Source organism: Bos mutus, chromosome 15 (genome assembly GCF_027580195.1).
Source record: "Bos mutus isolate GX-2022 chromosome 15, NWIPB_WYAK_1.1, whole genome shotgun sequence".
Classification (NCBI taxonomy): Eukaryota; Metazoa; Chordata; class Mammalia; order Artiodactyla; family Bovidae; genus Bos; species Bos mutus.
Window position 1 is genome coordinate 36,227,092 of NC_091631.1, and position 25,639 is coordinate 36,252,730.

The following is a 25,639-nucleotide window of genomic DNA, read 5'->3' on the forward strand; positions in this document are numbered from 1 at the left end:
GAGGTTTCTGATGGAATCTGGCAATGCCTACCTTCTGACACACAGCTGGAATATTCCAGGGATTTCCTGGGTTAATTTATCAAAAGAAAATGTTAGCCTACATTTCTTGTTTGAGCACTTTATCCTAAACATGCCAGGGGGTATATAAAAAAATATATAAAGATTTAGCTCCTGTTCTAGAAAGCTATGTCACTATCTGAACTCGTGGGACACACTCAGAGAATCCTTTTCTGCATTCCAACATCCCCACCTATGTGCAAGGCAGTTTAGTTAACATAGCCTTTTACACGGAGAAGGCAATGGTACCCCACTCCAGTACTCTTGCCTGGAAAATCCCATGGACGGAGGAGCCTGGTAGGCTGCAGTCCATGGGGTCGCGAAGAGTCGGACAGGACTGAGCGACTTCCCTTTCACTTTTCACTTTCATGCATTGGAGAAGGAAATGGCAACCCACTCCAGCGTTCTTGCCTGGAGAATCCCAGGGACGGGGGAGCCTGGTGGGCTGCCGTCTATGGGGTCACACAGAGTCGGACACGACTGTAGTGACTTAGCAGAGCCTTTTACACATCTGTGGGTAAAGATCTCAGAGTGGGCAGATTAGTCCTAATTTTAGAAGATCCTTTGTTCAATGTCTAATTTTGTCTTTGTTTTAGTCTATCTTCTTCACTTAGTCTTAGGCTATAAGGTTGGTAGAGGTAGGTACTTACTTGCTGAGTGCATTGATATTGGTTAATTCCTAGTTAATTTAACTTGTCTGTCTAGAAGAGAAAGGAAAGAACAGCACCAAGGTTTCACACAGTTATGTAAGCTGGTTGGAAGAGCCAGCATCCGAGCTATTATGAGTTGGTGGATAAATACTTAATTATGGACTCTCTGTGCCGATACTTCTGCTTTACTCCATTTTCTCTCTTTTGGTGTTACAGCCTATGCAAAAGGAAAATAATTGCAGTTTTATAGATGGTTATTAACTCCTCTGGAATCATGGCAGTCTACTGCCTAATTATGCACCAGGACATTATTAGTCTTTCTGGAAACATCATGTTGCACTATAGGTCATCTCTTCACTGCATAAAAAGGCTCAGGATTCTTCCCACAGGAGCACTTGTGTCTTTGGACTCCCCCACCACCCTAAATAGCAATGCACAAAACCCAAAGAGCCAGCTGCAAAGAGTCAGTGGTGAGGGGTGAGAAGGTAGAAACAAGAAGGAACAGGTCCTGTGGGCAGAAGTCACTGATCTACAAATCAAGATTTGTGCAAGTCCTGCCTAAGAACAAGAATATTTTTTAAAGTAGCTTAAAATGGGCCATTACATCTACTCTAGTCATTATTTCAATACAGAGATCTGGGCTGGGGGATGCTTTGTTGTACTTAGAGCTAGAGAAGTGGAAAAAGATATTGGATTGATCCTCCCAATTCTGGGCTAGACCTCAGGGCCCACCTGGTATTCTGGAGAGAAGAAAAGGAAGAAGAAAGAGAATGAAAGGACGGATTGAGTGAAAAGGAGGAAAGATACAAAATGCTTTTCTCTGACTAAAAAAGAGGGAGAACCCAATTCCAGCTTTTAGAGAACTTAATATATTCAATATATGAGGTGTCTGCCTCACATTCAGTCCACAGCAGGGACATCAGTAAGATCTGATTTTACATGTTATTTGCAGAAAGGAAAGACACTAATCACACCTGTGATGGTTCAGGCCCAATAGCTCTATTCCACGGTCTCACTGATGCTTCTTGGGACAGGCAGGGTGACCTCCAGAACTCCAAGTAAGCCAAGGTCAACCACATCCCTGATTTTACTTCTCTGGGCTATACCTACAGGGCAGCTCTTTTTAATTTGCTGTCTGGGAAGGGCACAAATCAGGATCAGGGCATGGCATGCAATGAGTCAAGGATCTCATATTTTCTCATTCCAGAGCCCAAAGGTCTTTGTTCAAAACTTAATTGATGGGAGATAATGCTTCCCTGGTGGCTCAGATGGTAAAGAATCTGCCTGCAATGTGGAAGACCCGGGTTCGATCGCTGGGTAGGTAGGGAAGGTCCCCTGGAGGGGGGCATGGCAAACCACTCCAATATTCTTGCCTGGAGAATCCCATGAACAGAGGAGCCTGGTTGGCTACAGTTCATGGGGTTGCTAAGAGTCAGACATGACTGAGTGAGTAACAGTTTGTTTTAATGGAAAGCCTGAACTTCAAAATAAATTCAAGCAAAGAGCATATAGCATCTGACTTCTAGTACAAGTGGCTACTTACCCCAGTCTGTCCACACAGGCTGAAGAGATGAGATTATATTGACAGCCTGTGTCAACCAAGGCTTTCACATCCTTTCCAGCACACTGTGGAGAGAAAATATACTGTTCAACGGAAGCCAGAGATGCAAAAAGGAAGAGAAATCCAAACAGCAAGCAGCAGATGTCGCATGAAAGGCAGGGTTGGAGAGCATCTTCACATTTATGGAGGATAGTGTCCCATCTGTATCCATTGTGGTGTCTCCTTTGAGGGGTTCTTTTTCCTGCTGATTGTAGAGCTGACAGAGGATCCCAAAGGACTTTGGGATGTTTCCTTGTATACACAAAGTGGCTTTTAACTGTGTGTGTGTGTATCACATATCCCTTTGCAAATCTGATGAAACATTTAGTCCTTTTCCTCATAAAGGACAAACATGCATACAAAATACTGCATACACTTCCAGTGATGCACAGAGTGCCCCCTTAAAACTCATTTAAGAATTCCATGATAACATCCACATTCTATACAATTTGGAGGAAAGGGCCCCATTATTGGGATCTTATTAGACCTGAATCCTACTCTGCAGAAAACCTGGAAAAGTTATTATCAAAACTTTACCTGGCAAGAAACCAAAATCATGTCATCATCCTCAGACTTCTTCAGCCCCTCAGACTTGGCCTGATTGAATTTGTTGGTCTTGGAGGCCCAAGGGACACGACTGCTTCGGAGCTTAGATAGGTTGGTTTCCATGAGGCGCCTCTGCAGAATGTTATGAGGTTGCTTGGGGAACAGAAAGCAGAGGCTTCTTAGTGACAGGCCATGTTCCCCCTCCCCTATTGTCTCCCAGGTGCCATGGAAATAATGAAGGAGCCTCACATAACTGAGCTCCACCTTTGCCTCTTATTTATTCTTCCCTCAAGTACGGATTTCATGAGTATTATCAGAGCAGGAACTATCAGAACAGTAGTTCCTCAAATGAAAAAGCAATATGGGATTCTGGGAAATGTGAACAAGGCCAGTATTCCATGGCTAAAGAAAAGTAAGAGACTCTTGTGATTTGTACTACCTGGGCTTGCTGCCTTCCCTTCCCTTACAAGGACATTTCAGGAGAAAAGTGGCTTTAGTCTATGTGGGATAAATGTATCTTTCCAGAGAACTTATAAGTAAGGGCAGCTAATTCTCACAGGCCAAAGAAACCTTCTTAGCACTGGTTTTCAGGAGTTCTGTATACTTCTATTTCAAGTCTCACTTCCTCACAGTCTTTATCTTTTGGACTCAAATGCATATGCCTTAGTGACTTGGCTCTCTCCTGTTGGTTGAGTCATCCAATGGGGTGGATGAGGTGGGAAGACAAGTTATACCTGCTGAATAACCCTCTTAGGAGATACACATTAGAACCTGGCAGAAGCCATGAGAATCATCCTTACCATTATCCCCTGGACTTCAAGAAGCATTAGGCTCCTCCTGCTATATGCTTGTTATCCATTCTCTCTCTTAATGGGCCACTCTTAAGTGGAGTATAAAGGGGGCAGAAACTGACCAAGAAGCAGGGGGCTTAATTAGACCTTATATCCATGCCAGGATACATAATGTTAGGAAGCAGAATAAGGAATGTGAATTCAAGTGTGCTCTTTGATAGCATTTAGGAGAGTTACTAGGGTAGATAGAACTACGTTCTACTCTTTCTACTCCAAGTGGCCTCCAGAAAGTGTAAGCCACTTCTTGAAGTCAATTGACCTGCAAAATCTCTACAGGAGCACATTATTCCCAGTTTACAATAATACTTAAAATCCCTCAGAGGATAAAGCCTTATCCCAAGTATCTCCGTGACACATTCTAGACGGCATTTCAATTCTAAAGGGAAGAGAGTCACTCCTAGAAGCCCAGAGCCTAGAACATTCCCCAGCAAGGGGGGAGAATTGGAGAAGTCTTCATTATCCACCATCTCACAAATTTCTGAGGAAGAAAGGAGTCAGAGCCATGACTCACTGTAACCCTGGTGAGGCGAAGAAATAGATTCCCAAAATACACTGATTCTTGGCAAGGCAGATTCTAAATTAGCATCCTTGGGAAAAGGAGGGGGGTGCAATTAAATGAAAATGAGGGATTCTTAACTTGATAAGGAGCTACAGGAAGTGCTAACTTTGTCAGATTTCCCAATTTGACCCTGGGAGAATGCTTTGCTCTGCAAAAGAAACAGAAATTCTTCATTCTTATCTCTTTCACTCATAAGCCTAGATTTATATGAAAGCAGGTGTTTGTTTCTGTCAGATCCATGCTTAGCAGAACCAACTCAGATAAGCTGGATTTGTAGAACTGAAGACTGGAAGGGACTTCAAAGGCTGTCTAACCTAGGCCCTCCTAACCTAAAGTTTGTGGCTTTCCTTCTACAGTGGTCTTGCTGAATACCACTTTACCTGGATACTCTAAATCTTGAGAGGAGTCTAATCATCGGACAGATGAGGCAAATGAGGAAGGTTCTGAAATCATTTCCCTTGAGTCATCTCTCTTCTGATTATTCCTCCTAGACCCCTTCTCCACAGCCTATATATTAATACACACTCCAAGTTCTCATATACTGGGGAGAAAACTCCACAGAACTCCAGACCCTGTCTCTTCAATGCCACATCCTAACCTAATCATGTGCTAAGTCATTCAGTCCTGTCCAACTCTTTGCGACCCTATAGACTGTATCCCGCCAGTCTCCTCTGTCCATGGGATTCTCTAGTCAAGAATACTGGAGTGAGCTGTCATGCCCTCCTCCAGGGGGTCTTCCCAACCCAGGGATTGAACCTGCATTGGCAGTCAGGTTTTTACCACTAGCACCACCTGGGAAGCCCAATCTAATCACACCCTTGTCTTAATTGGCCTTTAATAAAGGTTGAAATCACTATTCTATTTCCTGACATTCTATATTTTTTCACTGAAATCACTTATGATCCCACAATACCAATAATGATCTCCTAATTTCCAAATCTGATAGACATTTTTCAGCCTTCATTCTCTAGGGCATTTGGCCCTGGTGACTATTCCTTTGTTTAGTAACCAAAAAAGGTTTAAGCATAACACATGTTCAATGTAAAATATTCAAATATCACTAAAGCATATACAATTAAAAGGGAAAGCTTCCTCAGCACCTCACCCTTCTTAGTTTCACTCCCTACAAATGACAACCATCAAATTTAGAAGAATACCCTTCCTTTTTTTTGCTTAGTTCCATGTGAGATCTTAGTTCCCAAACCAGAGATTGAACCTGTGCCCCTTGAATTGAGAATGCACAATTTCAACCATCACCAGGGAAGTCCCCCCAAATTTTAATGCATTTACAAACATAAATAAAAATAGGATCACATCATAATACTCTTCTAAATTAAAAAAAATTTTTTTAATATATGAAAGGCATTTTTCCATGTCAGTACATATAATTATTTTCATTTATTTTTATAACTAAAAGTATTCACAGTACAGTTCAGGAGTTGAAAATTCACAGCCAATAAACTCATATGAATCTCAGAGATGCTTCTCTGTAGTCAATTAATTATGGCCTCATGTTTTAAATGACAATGTAACGGCACATTTACCTCTGCTCCCAACCAAAATTTCACTAAAATGATAGTCAAGGAGTTAGAAAGGCCTAAACCTTCCACAAAAAGAATAGTAAACAACAACAACAACAACAAAAGAGACATTGACAAAATCTTGGAATCTAAAAAACAGACCAAAAACTGGTAAATGACTAGACTAGAGAAAGCTAAATTCTTCACACCATTCTACTTCATGGAACACTAGAGTAGTAGAGGCCACCAGCTATCCATGATTTCCTCTTCTTTCTGGACAGATATGTAGATTATGTTTCCCAGTCTTTCCTGTTGTTAGATAAGGCCGTATGACTGAGTTTGGCAAGCAGAATGTGAGGAAAAGTGACACACACCTCTTCTAGGCTTGGCTCATAAAACTCTCCTGTGCACAACTCCTCCATACTCTTCTCCTATTCTGACTGGCTGAAATGGAGATGACCCCTAGGGTAACCTTCCTGGAGGTAACATGTTTAAGATAAAAAGCCACCATCAGCCTGAGTTCCCCAAATGACTACATGGAAGAGGGCTATCTTGTTGACCTTTCCACTAGAACTGTTACTTTTAAAACAATAAATTATTATATTTGAACTATTTTATACTTGGGGGTATAAAGCATATATACGCATATTAAAAAGCAGAGACATTACTTTGCCAACAAAGGTCTGCCTAGTCAAAGCTAGGATTTTTCCAGTAGTCATGTATGGATTTGAGAGTTGGACTATAAAGAAAGCCAAGCACCAAAGAATTGATGCTTTTGAACTGTGGTGTTGGGGAACACTTTTGAGAGTCCCTTGGACTGCAAGGAGATAAATCAGTAAATCCTAAAGGAAATCAGTCCTGAATATTCATTGGAAGGACTGATGCTGAAACTCCAATACTTTGGCTACCTGATGCGAAGAACTGACTCATTGGAAAGACCCTGATGCTGGGAAAGATTGAAGGCAGGAGGAGAAAGGGATGACAGAGGATGAGATGGTTGGATGGCATCACCGACTCGATAGACATCAGTGTGAGTAAGCTCCAGGAGTTGGTGATGGACAGGGAAGCCTGGCATGCTGCAGTCCATGGGGTTGCAAAGAGTCAGATATGACTGAGCAACTGAACTGAACTGATACTTGGGGGTCTAGCTGTAAAAGCAGTTTTCCTACTTAAAAACCCTGGGAAAGCTGATGAATCTTAGAGATATTAGAAACTACAGTTGGAGGGTACAATTAGAGCTGGAAAGAGATTAATATAAAGCCTGCATGGGACTCCTACTTGACTCAGACAACTGGGAAGAATGCCAATACTTTATTCTTTTTTGTAAGAGTAAATCAAAAGATTTTGGTTGGTTGATAGTTTGGCTAGGCTTAGAACAGATTCCTACAACAGCTGAGGATGAGGGTGGAGCACCCTACTACACCAGAACTGAAGGATATGAGCTTACAGATTGAAAGAGTTCACATGGAGCCTTGCATAATGAAAGATAAAAGATCCACACCAAGATTTCACACAATTAAGAATTTTTGGAATATCATGGATGACAAAGATTCCAAAAGTTTTTAGAGAGAAAAAGAAGATTCAAACACAAAGGATTAGGAATCAGAATTACATACAACTACTCAATGGTAATAATGGAAGCTTAAAGACAGTGATGGAAGCAAGGTCCAATGCTGTAAAGAGAAATATTGCATAGGAACCTGGAATGTTAGGTCCATGAATCAAGGCAAATTGGAAGTGATCAAACAGGAGATGGCAAGAGTAAACGTTGAACTTTAGGAATCAGCGAACTAAAATGGACTGGAATGGGTGAATTTAACTCAGATGATCATTATATCTAATACTGTGGGCAAGAATCCCTTAGAAGAAATGGAGTAGCCATCATAGTCAACAAAAGAGTCTAAAATGCAGTACTTGGATGCAGTCTCAAAAACAACAGAATGATCTCTGTTCATTTCCAAAGCAAACCATTCAATATCTCGGTAATCCAAGTCTATGCCCCAACCAGTAATGCTGAAGAAGCTGAAGTTGAACAGTTCTATGAAGACCTACAAGACCTTCTAGAATTGACACCCCAAAAAAATGTCCTTTTCATTATAGGGGCCTGGAAGGCAAAAGTAGGAAGTCAACAAACACCTGGAGTAACAGGCAAAATTGGCCTTGGAGTACAGAATGAAGCAGGGCAAAGGCTAATAGAGTTCTGCCAACAGAATGCACTGTTCATAGTAAACACCCTCTTCCAACAACACAAGAGAAGACTCTACACATGGACATCACCAGATGGTCAATACCAAAATCAGATTGATTATATTCTTTGCAGCCAAAGATGGAGAAGCTCTATACAGCCAACAAAAACAGCGCCCCAGGCGCTGACTGGGGCTCAGATCATGAACTCCTTATTGCCAAATTCAGACTGAAATTGAAGAAAGTAGGGAAAACCATTAGAACATTCAGGTATGACCTAAATCAAATCCCTTATGATTATACAGTGGAAGTGACAAATAGATTTAAGGGACTAGATCTGATAGACAGAGTGCCTGATGAACTATGGAGGGAGGTTTGTGACATTGTAAAAGAGACAGGGATCAAGACCATCCCCAAGAAAAAGAAATGCAAAAAAGCAAAATGGCTGTCTGAGGAGGCCTTACAAATAGCTGTGAAAAGAAGAGAAGCAAAAAGCAAAGGAAAAAGGAACAATATACCCATTTGAATGTAGAGTTCCAAAGAATAGCAAGGAGAGATAAGAAAGCCTTCCTCAGCAATCAGTGCAAAGAAATAAAACAATAGAATGGGAAAGACTAGAGATCTCTTCAAGAAAATTAGAGATACCAAGAGAACATTTCATGCAAAGATGGGCTCTATAAAGGACAGAAATGGTATGGACCTAACAGAAGCAGAAGATATTAAGAAGAGGTGGCAAGAATACACAGAAGAACTGTACAAAAAAGACCCAGATAATCACAATGGTGTGATCACTCACCTAGAGCCAGACATCCTGGAATGTGAAGTCAAGTGGGTCTTAGAAAGCATCACTATGAACAAAGCTAGTGGAGGTGATGGAATTCCATTTGGGCTATTTCAAATCCTGAAAGATGATGCTGTGAAAGTGCTGCACTCAATATGCCAGCAAATTTGGAAAACTCAGCAGTGGCCACAGGACTGGAAAAGGTCAGTTTTCATTCCAATCCCTAACAAAGGAAATGCCAAAGAATGCTGAAACTACCGCACAATTGTACTCATCTCACACACCAGTAAAGTAATGCTCAAAATTCTCCAAACCAGGCTTCAGCAACACGTGAACCGTGAACTTCCAGATGTTCAAGCTGGTTTTAGAAAAAGCAGAGGAACCAGAGATCAAATTGCCAACGTCCGCTGGATCATGGAAAAAGCAAGAGAGTTCCAGAAAAACATCTATTTCGGCTGTATTGACTATGCCAAAGCCTTTGACTGTGTGGGCCACAATAAACTGTGGAAAATCCTGAAGGAGATGGGAATACCAGACCACCTGACCTGCCTCTTGAGAAACCTATATGCAGGTCAGGAAGCAACAGTTAGAACTGGACATGGAACAACAGACTGGTTCCAAATAGGAAAAGGAGTACGTCAAGGTTGTATATTGTCACCCTACTTATTTAACTTCTATGCAGAGTACATCATGAGAAACGCTGGGCTGGAAGAAGCACAAGTTGGAATCAAGATTGCCGGGAGAAATATCAATAACCTCAGATATGCAGATGACACCACCCTTATGGCAGAAAGTGAAGAACTAGAGTCTCTTGATGAAAGTGAAAGAGGAGAGTGAAAAAGTTTGCTTAAAGCTCAACATTCAGAAAACTAAGATCATGGCATCTGGTCCCATCACTTCATGGCAAACAGATGGGGAAACAGTGACAGACTGTTTTTTTGGGCTCCAAAATCACTGCAGATGGTGATTGCAGCCATGAAATTAAAAGATGCTTACTCCTTGGAAGGAAAGTTATGACTGACCTAGATAGCGTATTAAAAAGCAGAGACATTACTTTGCCAACAATGGTCCATCTAGTCAAGGCTATGTTTTTCTCCAGTAGTCATGTATGGATGTGAGAGTTGGACTATAAAGAAAGCTGAGTGCTGAAGAATTGATGCTTTTGAACTGTGGTGTTGGAGAAGACTCTTGAGAGTCCCTTGGACTGCAAGGAGATCCAACCAGTCCCTCCTAAAGGAGATGAGTTCTGGGTGTTCATTGGAAGAACTGATGTTGAAGCTGAAACTCCAATATTTTGGCCACCTAATGAGAAGAGCTGAAAAGACCCTGATGTTGAAAAGACCCTGATGTAGGGAAAGATTGAAGGCAGGAGGAGAAGGGGACAACAGAGAATGAGATGGTTGGATGGCATCACCGACTCAATGGACATGAGTTTGGGTAAACTCTGGGAGTTGGTGATGGACAGGGAGGCCTGGTGTGCTGCGGTTCATGCGGTCGCAAAGAGTCAGATACGACTGAGCAACTGAACTGAACTGAACATATTACAATATTAGCATAGTAGGAGAGGGGACATGATGGAGAGTAATAAGAGAATTAAGGAACAGTTCAAAAATTTTTTGAAGTTTTAAATTATATACATGTATATTTTTGATAAAATATAAATTTTAAAAATATACCCTATACATTAAGAAAGCATATAGCCACAAGAAAAACCAACTTTATGGGGCTTGAATGGAGGTATATTTTCTTCTCATATAACAAGAAGATGGAGGTAGGTAGCTGCAGGCATTAATTCAGCTGATTAACAATTTCAGGGCTATTGTTTCTGTAATTTTCATGGATATTCCCTCATGGTCTTATAATGGGTGCCCCAGCTCCAGGCATTTCATCCACATCCAAAAAAGGAGGAAGGAAGAGGGGACTCTCTGTCATCTATCCTTTTTATCAGGAAAGCAAAAGCTTTCCCAGAAGTTCCCTCAGCAGTTTTCTGCCTGTATCTTCTTGGTCAGAATTCACATGGCCACTTCTAATTTAGCCAACTAACTCTGTCTGCCAAATTGTGCAAAAACTGAAGTGCATGTACATGTGTACATATGCACACACATATATGCATGCTGATACCCCCACACACACCCCAATAATGTAACTTCAGTTCACTTCAATCCAGTCGCTCATTTGTGTGCAATTCTTTGTGACCCTGTAGGCCGCAGCATGCCAGGCTGCCCTGTCCATCACCAACTCCCAGAGCTTACTCAAACTCATGTCCATCAAGTCGGTGACACCATCCAACCATCTTATCCTCTGTCGTCCCCTTCTCCTTCTGCCTTCAGTCTTTCACAGCATCAGGGTTTTCTCTAATGAGTCAGTTATTCACATCAGGTGGCCAAAGTATTGGAGCTTCAGCTTCAGCATCAGTCCTTCCAATGAACATTCAGGACTGATTTCCTTTAGGATTGACTAGTTTGATCTCCTTGCAGTCCAATGCAGATGTAATGTCAGATTATCCAAAAACCTTAGCACCTATTTTTTTTTTCACATATGCCCTACTTTCTGCATTTTAAAACAGTACATCATCTGTAAACATATGAGTCTGTGGTACAAACACACCTCAATTTACATAACTACTAATGGACATTTAGATTGTTTCTACATATCTGCCATTAGAAACAATGCTTTAATAAACAACTTTCCATTTTTCTTGAAACTCTCCTCCACTGGCTTCTAAAACCACTTTTCTATCTATTCTACATCTATATCATTTATTGGTTCTTTTGCCTCTGCTCATTTCCTAAATGTTAGTGTTCCTCATTGCTCTCCTTGGGTCCCCTTCTCACTTGACAAAACCTTTAAGGGCAATCTTACCTACTTTCATTGTGTAAATAACTGCCTTTATGATGATGACTCTGTCTCATGCCCAGCCTTTGTTTCTGAGTTTCAGATCCATAGAACCAATTGTCTCTTTGAACTTCTCCACTTAGACACCTCACAGGCACTTTCAAACTTAACTTGTCCCACTGATCTTTCCCACAAAACTTGTGCTTTCTCCCATAATCTTCATCTTGGTGAGTGAAATTCTGCTGTTTTAACACCTCACAGATTTCTCCCCATTTCTGCTGTTATAGCTAAGTTCAAATAATCTAAGACATTATATCATGGTCTCCTTCTCCTGCAATGGTTCTCTTGCCAGCTGTATTAAACACAAAATATGCAATTTAGCATTTAAGACCTTCCACTAACTCATCCTGCTTCCCAATCTTACCTTTATTTCCTCCATGAAGGTTTTCTATTTCAGCAAAATGACCACTTGTCACATACTACCTTGAGTAAATCACTAATCTCTCTAAGTATTACTTTTTTTTTATCAGTCTCATATTCTTCATCAGTAATAAAAGAGGTATGAGCTTCAAAGTCCTGTTCCATTTTAATGTTCTGGATTACTTCCTTTCCACTAACCTGGTAAAATGGCACCATTACCCACCCACCCATTTTGATTCTTTTGATTCTCAGAAGAGAATCAAACTTCCTAACTTTCCATCCGAAGTATATCCCGAGTTGGTCCCCAACTTACAATGGTTAAACTTCTGATTTTTCAACTTTGTGATGGTGCCAAAGTAATACACATTCAGTAAAAAAACATACTTTGAATCCGGATCTTTTCCGGGCTACTGCTACACAGCACAACACTCTCTCATGACACTGGGCAGAGGCAGTAAGCTGAAGTTCCCAGTTAGCCTCATGATCATAAGGGCAAACAACTGATACACTTACAACTCTTTTGGACCCATACAACCATTCTCTTTTTTCACTTTCTGTGTGATAGTCAATAAATTACATGAGATATCTGATACTTTATTATAAAATAGGATTTGTGTTAGATGATTTTGCCCAATTTCAGGGTAATGTGTTCTGAGCACGTTTAAGGAAGGCTAGGCTAAAATATGATGTCCAATAGGCTAGGTATATTAAATGAATTTTTGACTTAACAATATTTTCATCTTATGATGTGTTTATAAGGATGTAACCTCATCGTAGGTTGAGGACGATCTGTAGTATTGCTGCTTCCTCTGAAATTTATTTGGCATCGATCTACTTCTCCCCATCTTTACTACCTCCAATCTAATCCAAGCCACTGTCATCTCTTATCTGTGCTATAACAGCCCCCCTGGCTTGTCTTCCACCTCTTCCTTCACTCTTCTCCAAATCATTCTCTACACAGCAACCAGAGCAAGCTTTTAAAAATATGTGAGATAATATATTCCCCTACTTCAAAGACCTTCAATGACTTTCCATTGTTCTTCAGACAAAATTCAAACTTCTTACCATGGTCTATAGGGCTCAGCATCATCTGGTCCTTGTCTATTTCTCCAACCTCCACATACATACCATTATTGTTGTTCAGTCACTAAGTCGTGTCCAACTCTTTGTGACCCCATGAACTGCAGCATGCCAGGCTTCCCCGGCCTTCACTATCTCCCACAGTTTGCTCAAACTCATGTCCACTGAGTCAGTGATGCCATCCAACATCTCGTCCTCTGTTGCTCCCTTCTCCTTTTGCCCTCAATCTTTCCCAGCATCAGGGTCTTTTCCAATGAGTCAGCTCTTCACATCAGGTGGCCAAAGTATTGGAGCTTCAGCATCAGTCCTTTCAATGAATATTCAGGGTTGATTTCCTTTAGGATTGACTGGTTTGATTTCCTGGCTGTCCAAGGGACTCTCAAAAGTCTTCTCCAGTACTACAGTTCAAAAGCATCAATTCTTAGGTCCTCAGCCTTCTTATGGTCCAACTTTCACATCCATAAACGACTACTGGAAAAACCATAGCTTTGACTGGACAGACCTTTGTTGGCAAAATGATGTCTCTGCTTTTTAATACACTTTGTTGGCAAAGTGATCTCTCTGCTTTTTAATACACTGTCTAGGTTTGTCATAGCTATTCTTCCAAGGAGCAAGCAACTTTTAATTTCACGGCTGCAGTCACCATAGGCATTGATTTTGGAGCCCACGAAAATGAAATCTGACAGTTTCTGTATTTTCCCTGAAATCTGACAGTTTCCACATTTCCCCCATCTATTTGCCGTGAAGTGATAGGACCGGAAGCCATGATCTTCGTTTTCTGAATGCTGAGTTTTAAGCCAACTTCTTCACTCTGTTCTTTCCCCTTTATCAAGAGGCTCTTTAGTTCCTCTTCACTTTCTGCAATTAGAGTGGTATCATCTGCATATCTGAGGTTGCTGATACTTCTCCTGGCAATCTTGATTTCAGCTTGTGATTCATCTAGCTGGACATTTCGCATGATTTACTCTGCATATAAATTAAACAAGCAGGGTGAAAGTATACAGCCTTGATTTACTCCTTTCCCAATTTGGAACCAGGTTGTAGTTCCATGTCCAGTTCTAACTGTTGTTTCTTGTTCTGCATACAGGTTTCTCAAAAGACAGGTAAGGTGGTCTGGTATTCCCATTTCATTAAGAATATTCCACAGTTTGTTGTGATCCACACAGTCAAAGGCTTTAACATAGTCAATGAAGCAGAAGTAGATTTTTTTTAATTCTCTTGCTTTTCCTATGATCCAGCATATGTTGGCAATTTGATCTCTGGTTCCTCTGCCTTTTCTAAATCCAGCTTGTACTTCTGGACGTCCTCAGTTCACATACTGCTGAAGCCTATCTTGAAGAATTTTGAGCATAATCTTGCTAGCGTGTGAAATGAGTGCAATTGTGTGGTAATTTGAACATTTTTTGGCATTGCCTTTCTTTGGGATTGGAATGAAAACTGACCTTTTCCAGTTCTGTGGCCACTGCTGAGTTTTTCAAATTTGCTGGCATAATGAGTGTACTTTAATAGCATTATCTTTTAGGATTTGAAATAACTCAGCTGGAATTCCATCACCTCCACTAGCTTTGTTCATAGTGCTGCTTCCTAAGGCCCACTTGACCTCACACTCCAGGATGTCTGGCTTCAGGTGAGTGACCACACTAATGTGGTTATCTGGGTCATTAGGAGCTTTTTTGCACAGTTCTTTTCTGTAGTCTTGCCAACTTTTCATACATTTTATATACACACTCAAAATCCCTTTTCCATTCTAATGCCTTTGCACCTGCCATTCCCTCTGTCTGAAATGTCCTCCCCCTAATACTTCAAATAGTTAGCTTGCTCTCATCATTCAAGTCTCAGTTCAAACATTACTTCCTCAAAAATATCTTCCCTGACCATACTATTTAAAAGAGGTACTCCACCTCTTACTAACATATCCCACTATTTCTTTTGTAGTAATTGTAAGTTCAGAATTATTTTGCTTATTTAGTTGTTTCTTATTTCACTCCCCCCACTAGAGTATTAACTTCACAAGGGCAAGGGCCTTGATTGTGTTGATCACAGCTATATCTCCAGGTCTTGATATAATACTGGATGGACAAATCTCTATACTTCACTTTTTCAAAAAACTTTTCTTGATCAACATCATCTAGTTCTTACTTTCAGAATTAATACTGAATGAACAAATCTCTACACTTCACTTTTCAGAAAGTTTTCTTGATCAACATCATCTAGTTCTTTCTTTCAGAATCCCTTCAATACTCATACATTACATAGTTTGTACTACTTGCATTCCCACTCCTTGAGTGTTGCTTTGTAAATTTGCTTAAGTGGTTTATTTTATGTCTATTGAAATATTGGCTTTCCAAGGGCTATCTTCTACTTTCCAGATATCCTTCAAGATGCACCGCACTAGTCAGATAGCTGCTGCAGATACTATGGTGGTCTTTTGGACATAACTATCAAGTCACCTTCCTGATGTGGATCCTGCTTTATGTTTTAGTTCAACAAGGCCACTACTAACCTAAGTAGTCCCAGGTTCTCTACTGTTTCCGCTAATGTGGCTGCTAAACCTTAACCAGCATTTAGGCATCTAAATCCCAAGCAGGCAAGCTCAAATGTGAGGTCTTTGTATTCTAGGTAGCACAGCTGAGGTTAAATATTAAATATTTCTTCTAACCAGTCTGTAGAGTGGGAAGAAAAGTGAGTTGAGAGGAAGCAGGCTATACTGCAGGATACCATGGGATCATGATTTAAACAAGAACTTCTAAGGTCACCTTCTCAATCACTTACCTATGCTGCACTGAATCCACACAGAATCAGTCTAATAGATCTTTGTGGTCCATAGGATGGGGCTTCCCTGGTGACTCAGAAGGTAAAGCGTCTGCCTGCAATGCAGGAGACCTGGGTTCGATCCCTGGGTCGGGAAGATCCCCTGGAGAAAGAAATGGCAACCCACTCTAGTACTCTTGCCTGGAAAATTCCATGGACCAACGAGCCTGGTAGGCTATAGTCCATGGGGCCACAAACAGTTGGACACAACTGAGTGACTTCACTTTATAGGATGGACCAGACTGGAAAATAGAAGAAATTACAGAAGTCTGCCTTCTTTGTAGTATTTACTCTCAAAGGAGAAACCCAAGATTTCTAGCTTAGCAATAGAACACTCAGAAATAGGGGTCAGCAAATATGGCCCACAAGTCAAATCAGCCTGTTGTGTACTTTTGTAAATAGTTTTATTAGAACACAGTCAATCCCATTTGTTTACTGTCTATGGCTGCTTCTGCATTATAACAACACAGTTGAGTAGCTGAGACAGAGACTGGCCTGCAAAGCCAAAAACAATTACTATCTGGTCCTTTACAGAAAAAGTTTGCCGACTCTTGACTTAGAATATTGTTTAAAATATATGCACTTTGGAGTCAGACAAAGCTGGGTTCAAGTTAGTAAGTACCCTACAGAGCTCTTGTGAGGATGAAATGAGATGGTCCATATGAAGCATTTAACGTTGTGTCAGGTATAGAGTAAGCACGCAAATGTTAATAATTATATGTATGTGTATATATGTATTTTAAACCCTCATGTTCAACTTAAAATTGAAGCTGATCACTTTTTTTTTTTTTATTAAAAGGGCATGAAATCAGCTTACTCCGTTTTCATCCTCATGTATAGTTTGTAGACAGACATGGACTCCTGACTGACTCTCACTTCAAGCCCAATATACATGTCTCTATCTGGTCTTGGAAATCTAAAGGGGCACTAATTTCTGTGCTTTCTCTTTATTTACAAGCTGAATATACAACACGTGACCCTTTCTACACCACAGAAACACAGATTATCCTTGGGATTACAGCTGCTCAAAATCACATGGGATCACCTAAGGCAATCTGTGACATTGCCCCAGGCCTTCTGTGTTCTGTCTCTACTTTTGCCTTATGACCCAATAGTCATGCTTTTTCAAAGAGAACAGCCTTATTCCTGAGACGGTGGTTTCTCAGTTACCCTTGGTGGGCTGCATTATTGTAGGAAAGGATTTATACAGGGGCAGGGAATTCAACCAGATAACCTATAAAGTTCTTATTCTGAGGTTCTTTAGGGCATGCTCTGGAAGCAGCCTCCTCTCTATATATCACAGTCAGTTGACTCTCCAGGGGATGATAAAACTCTAATCAGATGTTGTTCTCCATCACGATTGTCATACCAGGCCAGAGTAGTCACTGCTTCCACTGAACATCTCTAGTGTTGATTGACTGTAATATCTTGACATGGCATAAGCTTCTTGGTGGTATTATTCATCTTCTTATGGAACTATCTATTCAACATCTACACTTGAATAACTAATAGACGTCCCAAACTTAACTTGTTCAAGAATCAAATTCCTGATTCTTATTTCCTATCCTTAACTTGCACTTCTTAGCCATTTCAGTGTATGACAAACTTTATTCTTCCAATGACTAGATCAAAAACATTAGCGTCATTCTTGACTACTCCTTATTTCAGATCTTTAATCCAACTCTCAACTAAACTTGTCAGCTCTGTCTTCAAAAGAACCCAGAATCTGGTCTTTTCTTGTCCTCTTCACTGCTAGCACACTACTCTGAGGTACCATCATCTTTACCTAGATTACTATCTAAATGCTAACTAACCAGCTTCCTAACTAGTCTGCCTGCTTACACGCTTGCCGCCTACAGCCTAATCCACACAATAGTCTGGTTTGTGAAATGTCACATCATCTCACCCTTTTGCAAAAAGTTTTCCACCCGTTTCCCTTATCAGATTAAATATCTATAGAGTGACCTATAAGGCTCTAATTACTTTGGACTCCCACTATCTCTCTGATGTTGTCTCCTATCACTTCCTCTTGCTCATTTTGCTCTGGCCACAATGGCCTTCTTATAATTCTTCAATCACATCGAGCACAATGATGTTTGAGCCTCTGCACTGGCTGTTCCTTCTGCCTATAACATTTTTCCCCAAGATATTTTGCTCTCTCATTTCCTTCAATATCTCCTATAGTGACATCTTACCAGAGATGCCTTCCTTGATCACCCTAGATAAAACAGCAAGGCTCTACTTCATCCTACCTGGCCATTATACTCTCTATTCCCTTATCCTGGTTTATTTTCTCTATAGTGCTGATTACAACCCGATATAGTATATATTTACTTGATTTATTTTCTACCTTCTCGCCCACAAGAATGCAAGTTCTGTGAGGGCAGGAAACCCGTTTTGGTTCACTATTATACCTTCAATACCTAGATTATGCCTGACATGTAAAAAGTGCTCAATAAATATTTGGGGAATAAATAAATCAATTGGTCCTATCCTTCCCCCTATCTATAAACTCCTTGTATAGGTAAACTTTGTTGTTTTCTTCTGTGTGCTCCTAGTACTGTGTCCTGAACACAGCTAGTTTTCAAATAATGTTTACTACAATTAGGATTTGATCATGGCTCTGGAAATCTTCAGTTTGCCTTAGATACTGATTTATACTGCTATTTCATGCTCCTCTTCTAAAACTCCAAAGTCCTCTGGATCAAAATCTACAGCATTATGGATGTCTTGTGGCATTATGAAAAATTAATCTATAGAGTAACACCCAAGGCTGCCCTCATTGACAGAGATTCTGATCAGGAGGATCAGATACTCAGTGTATTCCTTGTGGCTGCTGTGTCTGACTCTTTTTTGACCCCATGGACTGCACCCCACCAGGCTCCTCTGTCCATGTGATTTCCCAGGCAAGAATACTGGAGTGGGCTGCAGTATTTCCTTTTTCAGGGGATCTTCCCAACCAATGATCAAACCTGCATCTCCTGCATTAGCAGACAGTTTCTTTACCACTGAGCCACCAGGTAAATCCGTACTCAGAGTACAGGGCTGGTTATTTCACAGTCGGTTGGCTTTGCTTTATTTCCTTCCCCAGCCTTTTAATTCTAGTGAGTTTTCTTAAAGCACTTGGCTATACGCAGAAGCAATCACAGATAAAAAAGCAAAACTCTCTTTTTATTCCTGAATACGTAAGGATATACCCTGATGGTCAGTACTATTATCATATAGGAAAGACAGCATATTATACCATGACATGACTATTTTTAAAAGTTGAAAAGTCTTCACCTCAATGAGAAGAATATTTATTAATCTGGTAGCTAAAAGAAAAGAAATTAGAATACACAAAGTTCCAAGAGTGATTTTTTTCTAGCTTCATCAACTTGAATAATAATAATAAGTGAAATAAAATATTACTCACTTATATCTCTGATTTTAGTTCTTAATCTAATACACGCACACACAAACATAAGAAATAAGATTAATTTCCACAGTAGACTTTGTAGCAGCCAACTACACACAAACAGGAATAGGGCAAAGGCACTTCCCTGGGGCCAAGAGAACAAGACCACGTTTGACTGTCTATGGATGCTCTTTGCCAATAGAAAACAAAAAGTTGGCCGGCTGGATTCAAATAGTGAATATTATAGAAACAGCATGGTAAAAGGTAGATAATTCAGACTACTAAACAATATAATTCTAATATAGGTCACCAGTATGAAGAAAACAACCTATCTTCTCACTAGCACAAACCCCAAAGTCAGTGAGAACTAATTCATCCTTTCCCTCCTATCTTCCTCTGGTGCCGCCCCTTCCTTTTCTTGTCCCACTTCTATTGAGTTTGTACTATAGACTTATATCATCAATTTTGGGCTTCAGTAGTGGCTCAGGTGGTAAAGAATCTGCCTGTTTTGTACTATAGACTTGTCTAATCAATTTTGGTATCCTCCAAATTTCACTTCGGTGACAGAACATTGAGTCAACACTGGTCTATACTACCAGCTATATCCATAAAGACAAGTGACACAGTACTTCTAAGATTATTTCTAAGATTATTCAGAGGCAGCAGCATAAGGTCCAAGAAAGCTTAAGCATGCCACTTCACCCCAGTACTCAGAGCTCTCCTAGCCCTATCTCAGTCTGCCTCAGCATCTGTGACTGGTTCTAACTCTTCTGTGCAATCACTTGCATACTCCAGGTGTGAGAACAGTGAGAGAGTATCAGCTCCCTGGCAGTGGAGGGCAGTGGGGAGAGAAACTGTGAACCATGGGTTAGGGTCTCACAGTAAATTGCAGTGTGTCACATCCATGGCAATAACCTGCTTTGAGGATGTTTCTTCCTTCCGGCCTACTGCCTGTTCCATATTAGCAGCTCCTGTGTGGCTCAACTGAGACAGACTGGAGTCAGAAAAGCAGATGGAATTCTTCCTACACAAGGATGAAGCAGTATAAAGAATGCTTGGCAGAAGAATGGAGAGGCAGTTCCTCAGGGCTAGGAAACTCCTCGACATCCCAGGACAACCAAATGTGAAACATCTTAAATTCAGCATGAAGGGGGGAAAATTCCACACTTGACTTATTTTTCTATTACTGTTTATTGGCTCCTGAGGCTTCCAAGAACTAGGATTATTTTGGCCTGAAAGTAAGAAGATTTATACCAAATTTGCTAAATGAATTTCAACTGCTGTAAAATGGAAGGAAGGAAGAAAAACAGTCATCTCTTTTCTAAGAATACATTTCATTTATCCACCACTCTAAGTTAGCATGAATCAGATTACCTATCCTGTGGCTTGTTCAAGTAAAACATCCTTTAAAAAACATAGCGGGATAACTGAGTAGACACCCCCTGCACATAAATAGCTAAAAATAATTCTCTATCACAATGGGGGAGGGCAAATCTGATCTTGATATCTATGTCTCATTAGAGTTGATAAAATTTTTAAAAAAAAGAAGTGGATTCAGCAGCTCTGCCCTCCATCCCCAACATGTGGCTGGAAATGGCAGTTTCAGTGGTCCAGGCTGATACCCTCTTCCCTGACAAATTAAACATTCCAAAAGCTCAAAAATACTGGCAAAATTATACAAAGCATCCACTTCATTTAAAAGACATTTAAGTAATGCTTCATAAATTATTGCCTAGATGAATAAAGTGATTATGAACTTCAAGAAAACAAGATAAACTACAAGAAAATTCCAGATGAAAGTACAAAACTCAACATCAATTTGGCGCAGCACCACTACAGTGAATTAAGGAGGGGAGTTTGATACAGTTCTTTAAACTAGTAACCTTTATCCCCCTATAAGATCCCCCCTATAGATAGAGGACAGTATGGTCTTTGAACTCAGACTCCAGTTCTGGAGTTTCTCCTTCTTAATGCCAAGAACAACCTTGCTAGGAAAAGAAAGAAAGAACTGCGGGAGCCCCAGCACAGATCTAGCTCCACACATTAGCCGTTGAAGAGAGGGAGCAGCCTGGCTTTCTCCCTCTATCCACTCTTTGGGGATGGAGCAGCAGGAGAGGAAAATGATGAAGAGAGGTCTGGGGCTCAGGAAACCTTCACGGTCACCCTTTTCTCTCCCCGTCCCCTCCCGTTGGAAGGTCAAGGGTAGATGAGACCAAAATCAAACGGAGAAGTAGATTTTGCACAGAGGGGAAATGGATTCAACAAAAGCGATCTGGATATGGTGACTGCCCAGGAAGCCCCCTTCCCACTTCGTTCTCTCCTCCTCACACCCACTAGGAGTCACAAGACGGGCCAAGCAGCCTAGGAGGCAGCTGGAGCTACCCTGGCCGCGAGGCTCAAGGCCCGGGCAACCAAACTGGGCACTACGAATAAAGGAAAGGGGAGCTGAGGGCAAGAAGGCAGGGTCTCTTCTACTCCAGAGGAGAAAGAAGGGAGGAGGGTGCGCTGAAGGGAGAGCGAGCTGGAAAAGCTACTCTGGAATCCTGAGAGAAACTGAAGCAGGGGGATGCTGGATGGAGCGGAAACCCCAACAGAGCTCCAGAGACAGCGGACAGCGCTGGAGACGGAGGGGGCCGGGCCGGTGACTCAGTGAAAGCGGCGAAGGGCGGGCCCCAGGAGACCTTACAGCGCAAAGGTGACAGGCCACCTCGCGCGGGGTCCCCGAGGCGGGTGCGGCCGCGGGGGCTCACCGTGTCCTTGGACGAACCCAGCTTCTTGAGGCCGTCCAAGGGCAGCAGGTCGGCCGAGTCCTTGTGGATGAACTGCACGGCCTGCTTCATTCGGCGCTGCTGCCTCAGCGACGCCGCCTCCCGCATGTCTGTCTCCTTGCGGCCGCCCTCGGTGAGGAGCCCTGAGTAAAACATCGCTGAGGCGCCCGCGGCCCAGCGGCCCCGTCGCTCCCCGCTCCACGGCCGCCCTCAGCCTCGAGCTCCTCCAGCGCAGCGAGAGCCGCGCGCCTCAGTTTTTATACCCGAGCGTGACGTCACGCGGAGCAGTCTGTGTACGCGCGGGGCGGGGCCGGCACAGCGCCCCCAGCCTGCGCGCGGCTCCCCAGCGTTTCCCGCAGCTGCCCACCACCGCGTCAGCCGGCTGCGGGGACAGTGGGGGCGAGGAGGAGTGGCCCTAGCGGGACTGACCCGGAGAGCCAAGAGTCTACTGCGGCCACTTTACCCAACCGGTCCCTCCCGTTGTAGGTGCCCAGCATCCCCTGGACCGAGATGAGGTGTGGGGTGGGGGACGGGGGGGCGTTGGGGGGGTGGGCAGTTTCCGAGCAGCCTCGCCCACGCCGGCCGCCGCCACCACCTGGGTACAGCTCACCTGTCCACGACGTGGCCGACCCCGGGATCACAGACAGCTGGGCCATGCCCGGAATCCCGCCGTCTGCGCCGCTGCTCGGCTTCACCAATTCCCACCTCCGCGCTCCTCCTGGAGCCCCAGCGCTCAAATTGAGCCCGGGATCCGGAGGAACGGGCGCCGCACTCTGAAGTTGGGATAGCTCTGGATTTCTCCAACTTCAGATCGGTCCCCACCCACTAGGCCACGTGACTGGGGAGGGGGCAGCCCTTGCGGGCCGGCCAGAGTCAGCCTTCTGGGGACCCTCCTCCTCCCGGTACTCGCGCATCGGAGCTGGGGAAGCAGGGCCTGGCGGATGCCTGCCAGTCAGCCTGGGGCTGAGGAGTGGAGAGGGTCCTCGCCCGACTGCAGAAGAGTACGAGTCCTGCACTCGCTCTTTGGAAAACCCGGCAGAAAATCACGTTTTTTCTCAGCCAACACTCGGGCTTACGGTCCAGAGGGTCGTTCACTGGTCTCTCCAGCATGCCCGGGAGCAACTGGAACCCGGTTTTACTTGTGAATCTTTCATCTTTTCAAGCCTTCTAATGGAGCCTTCAGGCGTCCTGGGCCCTGGCCTCGACGCTGTGATTTAGTACAAACCGTGTTTCCAGGCTAGAAACCACCACCCTACCCTGTACCACCCCATTTCATGGGAGCAGGCATGAAGCAGAAAGATCTGCTTTCTGGAGAGAACCAACAAAAGTAACAGTAACATTTACTGAGCCTTTACTACGTGCCAGGCACCAGAATAAAGACTTAAAATTCAGTCTCTCATTGAATCCTGGCATCAGTTTATGAGAAGGTATTATTGTGGGTACTCAGTGGCTTCAGTAGTGTCCGACTCTTTGCAACCCCATGGAGTGTAGCCCACCAGGCTCCTCTGTTCATGGGATTCTCCAGGCAAGAATACTGGAGTGGGTTGTCATGCCCTCCTCCAGGGGATTTTCCCCACCCAGGGATGGAACCCACATCTGTCTTCTTCACTGGCAAGCGGGTTCTTAACCACTAGCGCCACCTGCATATTATCCTCATTTTACAGACAAATATCTGAGACCTAACTGGTCTCCTGAATGTGCCTTGGTTCCTTTCCAATCCATAGTGTGCTGCTGCCAGAGCAATCTTTTCAAACTGCAAATGTGGTCATCTCACATCCCTGATTAGAGCACCACGAAAGGTTTCCTATTGCTCTTAAAGACTCACTTCTTGCCTGGTCTGCACCCACCTGGATCTCCACTCTGTACTTCAGCCTCATGATTTGTCTTTCCTGCAGTTCCTTGCGGAGAAGGCAATGGCATCCCACTCCAGTACTATTGCCTGGAAAATCCCATGGATGGAGGAGCCTGGTAGGCTGCAGTCCAGGGGTCGCTGGGAGTTGGATACGACTGAGCAACTTCACTTTCACTTTTCACTGTCATGCATTGGAGAAGGAAATGGCAACCCACTCCAGTGTTCTTACCTGGAGAATCCCAGGGATGGGGGAGCCTGGTGGCTGCCGCCTATGGGGTCACACAGAGTCGGACACGACTGAAGAGACTTAGCAGCAGCAGCAGCAGTTCCTTGGAGGAGCCATCCTCTCTTGCCAAATGGCTTACCTTTGAATATCCTGTTCCTTCTGCATGGAATGATCCCTCCTACCTTGTGCAGTAAACAGACCCAGTTTCACTATCATTATTTTTTTTTTAGGAAAGCCTTTTCTGACCTCCCAGAGAGAATACACTCTTGCTAATTATAAACTATGCATCTCTCCTAGATTTGTTTTTTTTTTTTTTTTTTTTGGTGGTTGAGGTGGGGATGTTATTGGTTGGTGAATATTTACCTCCTTCATTAACTATAAGCTCCAAGAAGGCAATTGAGTCCATTTTTGCTTACCTTTGAATCCCTAGCTCACAGAAGGTGCTCAATAAACACTAGTGTAAGTACAGCAAAAAGCTGAAGTCTTGTCCAAGTAAAGCTACTGGTAGAGCTGGGATCTTAACCCCAGACTGTCTGCCCCAGAACCTGTGCTGAACTTCCCAGATCCAGAAGGGCTGGGTTTGATCTCCTGCTTCTTTCCTTCAGTTCCTGCCATTAGCACTTGCCCTTGACTCAGAGTTCACATACTTCTGCAGGGAAATAAATCCAGAAGGGCAGAAGGCTGCTTACCTGGCCTCAGGGAGGCCCCAGGGATTCCCTGTCCCTCAACATACACATTGAACACACAGTCTCCTAGAGGGGCCATGGGATTGCAGCTCACCTTCCAGCCCCCTGGCACGCTGCCAGCAGTAAACAATAGTGGCTGCCCTGGTCCCTTCTGTCCTGTCTCCTGGATCCCTGCCTGGTCACTTCACCAAGCCTGAGTCGCCCAGGCAATAGTGAAAGACTGGCCTTGTCTCTCCAGGACAGGTGCCTCCAAGCTCGGTAAACCATCAGGACAGGTCCGACAATGAGGGCCCCTGGGGCTCCAGCCAGGACAGCTACTTTCCTCTGAGAGGAAGCCAGGCAGGCAGATTCCAACTTCCCATCCGCCAGCAGCTCAGCTGAGTCTTGCAGCCTTTTGTTGGGGATGTCCCGACAGAAGAAAGGGCCTCCTTTCATCACTAGATTCCCTCCACACTCCTACCCAAAAAGCCAGGAGCTGAATGTCTCCAGTTGAATTGGAATTTGTCCATATCAAGTGTTATGGGAAAGTAAATAGGGCCTTGGCTGGAGCTGAGAATCTTTTTGTGAATGCAGAGCTCTTTGCTGTAGTGGGATTTGTGTTCTGCAGTTGGGTCTATGGCCACAACCACGATTGGTCACCTCGTGTCTCAGAGATCTTCCTCAGCCAGACTTACACCATCACTGCTGTTAAGCATGGGTCAAGGTAGAAGACCAACCCTACCCCCTGCAAATACCCTACGAGTTTCTGAAGACTGCAGACCTCTTGGTAGTTTATCCCGTTTGACCAAATGACTTTGAGCAAGTCACTTCTTACCT

The 25,639-nt window shown here is 43.1% G+C and overlaps 1 protein-coding gene across 2 annotated transcripts in view; it reads right to left on the bottom strand.

The window, feature by feature from the left end:
* Positions 1-22,863, bottom strand: part of NRIP3 (nuclear receptor interacting protein 3) — a 28,693-nt gene extending 5,830 nt beyond the window's left edge. The window contains exons 1-4 of one of the 2 annotated variants that reach the window (XM_014478009.2): positions 22,670-22,863; positions 22,042-22,202; positions 2,845-3,006; positions 2,251-2,333 (exon numbers count right to left, since the gene is read on the bottom strand). In XM_014478009.2, the coding sequence (XP_014333495.1) occupies positions 2,251-2,333; positions 2,845-3,006; positions 22,042-22,202; positions 22,670-22,715 (452 nt within the window). In that variant the 5' untranslated portion in view covers positions 22,716-22,863. Of the gene's footprint in view, positions 1-2,250; positions 2,334-2,844; positions 3,007-22,041; positions 22,293-22,669 lie in introns of those variants that run through there. The other variant, XM_005895049.2, reaches the window with a different exon arrangement.
* Positions 22,864-25,639: the final 2,776 nt, after the last annotated feature.